The sequence below is a fragment of the Gadus morhua genome, chromosome 1 (genome assembly GCF_902167405.1).
Source record: "Gadus morhua chromosome 1, gadMor3.0, whole genome shotgun sequence".
Classification (NCBI taxonomy): domain Eukaryota; kingdom Metazoa; phylum Chordata; class Actinopteri; order Gadiformes; family Gadidae; genus Gadus; species Gadus morhua.
The window spans coordinates 22,043,929-22,046,428 of NC_044048.1; the positions used below are offsets into that span (position 1 = coordinate 22,043,929).

At 49.2% G+C, this 2,500-nt stretch overlaps 1 protein-coding gene across 1 annotated transcript in view; it reads left to right on the forward strand.

Moving 5' to 3' along the window:
* lama5 (laminin, alpha 5) overlaps nucleotides 1-2,500 on the forward strand; it is a 71,736-nt gene that overhangs the window by 56,103 nt on the left and 13,133 nt on the right. Inside the window, 4 exon segments of the mRNA XM_030352888.1 lie at nucleotides 250-432; nucleotides 1,374-1,516; nucleotides 1,707-1,886; nucleotides 2,296-2,435. Coding sequence (XP_030208748.1) covers nucleotides 250-432; nucleotides 1,374-1,516; nucleotides 1,707-1,886; nucleotides 2,296-2,435 — 646 coding nt within the window.

Genomic DNA, 2,500 nt, shown 5'->3' on the forward strand with positions numbered 1-2,500 from the left:
CACACACACAACCTCAATATAACCTCGGATGCACACACAAACACACACGCACGCACACACACACACACACACACACACACACACACACACACACACACACACACACACACACACACACACACACACACACACACACACATCCTCATCATAAGCTCAGGTGCAAACAGTAACAGAACCTGACAGCCACACGTTGTAGAGCTTCAGATCATAGAGTCACACAGTGTTTCCATGGCATTGTGTTAACCCCAGACGTGAGCCAGGACATCGCCGATGCAAAGAGCAAGGCTGAGCAGGCGAACAGCACGGCCACCCGCGTGCTGCAGGCCCTGGGTCCTATGAAGGAGCAGCTGGACAAGTGGAATCAGAGCTACGGAGACGCTAACACCACCAACGAGGACATCAACAACGCCCTGATGGAGGCCAACAAGACCGGTGGGCGAGGGAGAGAGAGGGAGAGAGAGAGAGAGAGAGAGAGAGAGAGAGAGAGAGAGGGAAGTGTGAGTGAGAGTGAGTGTGTGTGTGTGTTGGGGGAGTAGGGTTAGATGTGTGTATCTGAAGGTGTGCAGTTATACAAATGCAATATGCTATCCTGAGGTGCGTTCAGAATCGCAAACACAGGCGAACGTTCGCGAACGATTTCAAACATTTTCCATTAAACGAACATAAGCAAGCAAACGTTTACGAACATAGGCAAACTGTCTGAAGAGGTAGTTCTCCACAAACAGAGATGGATCGTGGACTGCAAGAGATGTGCTCCCAGATGGAGACATTCGTTGCCATGGCATTAAACTAAACTATATTGAAATCATTTACTCCTTTCCTACACAGAAAGCAATAGATAAAACGTTTCATATAGCCTATCTACACCCTTACTTCAACTGTTGTCTTTTGCATCCTAAAATGCGATTTGAACCTTATATCGCAGTAAGTGGGTACAACTTCGGTGACGTAGCCCTCTATTCTTGAATTTTCCGTACTGGTTGTCTGCAGTAGGCTTTCAACGAGGTCGACCACTTGCAAACCCTCTTCTGTAAACTCTTCCATTAACATGGAGGCTGCCGCTAATACCATGGCCTTCGTATCCATTTTTTTCGTTTACAGTTTGTTTAGAACGGTGTTCAAAAATCGTTCAAAATTAATTGTTTAATGTCAACGCGTTTGTTGCGAACGTTCGCCTATGTTCGCTGAACTTGAACGCACCTCTGGTCTACTTAGAGTGCAGCATTATCCCTTGTCTTTGTTCTCACATTGAACCGCTCAGCTAAACTCTCTGCATTCGTACGAACTGATTCCACCCTAGTAGCGCCTGCACACCGAGCGGACCTGCGTGTGTCCCAGAGCATCTTGGTCACTCTCTCCCCCTCCCCCTCCAGTGAGCATGCTCACTGAGACCTTCCCCCTGCTGCTGAAGAAGCTGGACAAGCTGCAGAACCACTCGGCCCAGATGCCAAACATCTCGGAGAACATCGGCAGGATCCGACAGCTGATAGAGCAGGCCCGCAAAGCAGCCAGCAAGGTAATACACGCACACATAATACACACAAAGACAAACTCACACACATTATACACATGCATACACACAAACACCCTGGACCCTGAAATGATACAGAAATCCGTAATTGACTGCCCTCTTCCCTCTCTCTCCACCTCGCCCCTCCTCCCTCTCTCTCCCCATCCCTCCCCCCCCTCCCCCTCTCTCTCTCCAGGTGAGCGTACCTGTGAAGTTCAACGGCATGGCCGGTGTGCAGGTGCGTAACCCTGGTAACCTGGCGGACCTGGCAGCCTACACCTCCCTCAAGTTCTTCATCACGCTGCCGGAGGGGGCTCGCAACCGTCGCCAGGGAAACGTCCCCAAACAGTTCGTCTTCTACCTGGGGAACAAGGATGTAAGCCCCGCCCACACAGCCCACACGCCAATCAAACCCTAGCAGAATGTATACTGTGAACTTTATTTTAAATATGCGATTTTCACTGCATTACTTTGGAGTCTGTTAATTGCTGTATTTGTAGTCCATTGACGGCTGTAAGTGGTGTTTGTAGTTCAATAGCAGCCGGGTCTGTGGTATTTGTAGTCCAGTAACAGCAGTCATTTCATTATTTGTAGTCCATTAACAACGGTGTGTCCTTGTATATGTAGTCCAGTAATATCTGTCATTTTACTATTTGTAGTCCATTAACAAGTGCTTCCTGGTATTTGTAGTCCGGTAACAGCAGCCGTTTCAGAATTTGTAGTCCATTAACGTCCGTCATTTTACTATTTGTAGTCCATTAACAAGTGCTCTCTGGTACTTGTAGTCCAGTAAGGAGTTCCTGGGCATGGCGCTGGAGGGCAAGCGGCTGCGCTGGTACTTCAACGTGGGCGGAGAGACGGCCGACGTCCTGATGCAGGAGGAAGTCAAGTCAGACGGCACCTTCAACAACGTGGTGCTGGAGAGGTGAGACACACACACACACACACACACACACACACACACACACACATGGAGACAAACGCGCGCAC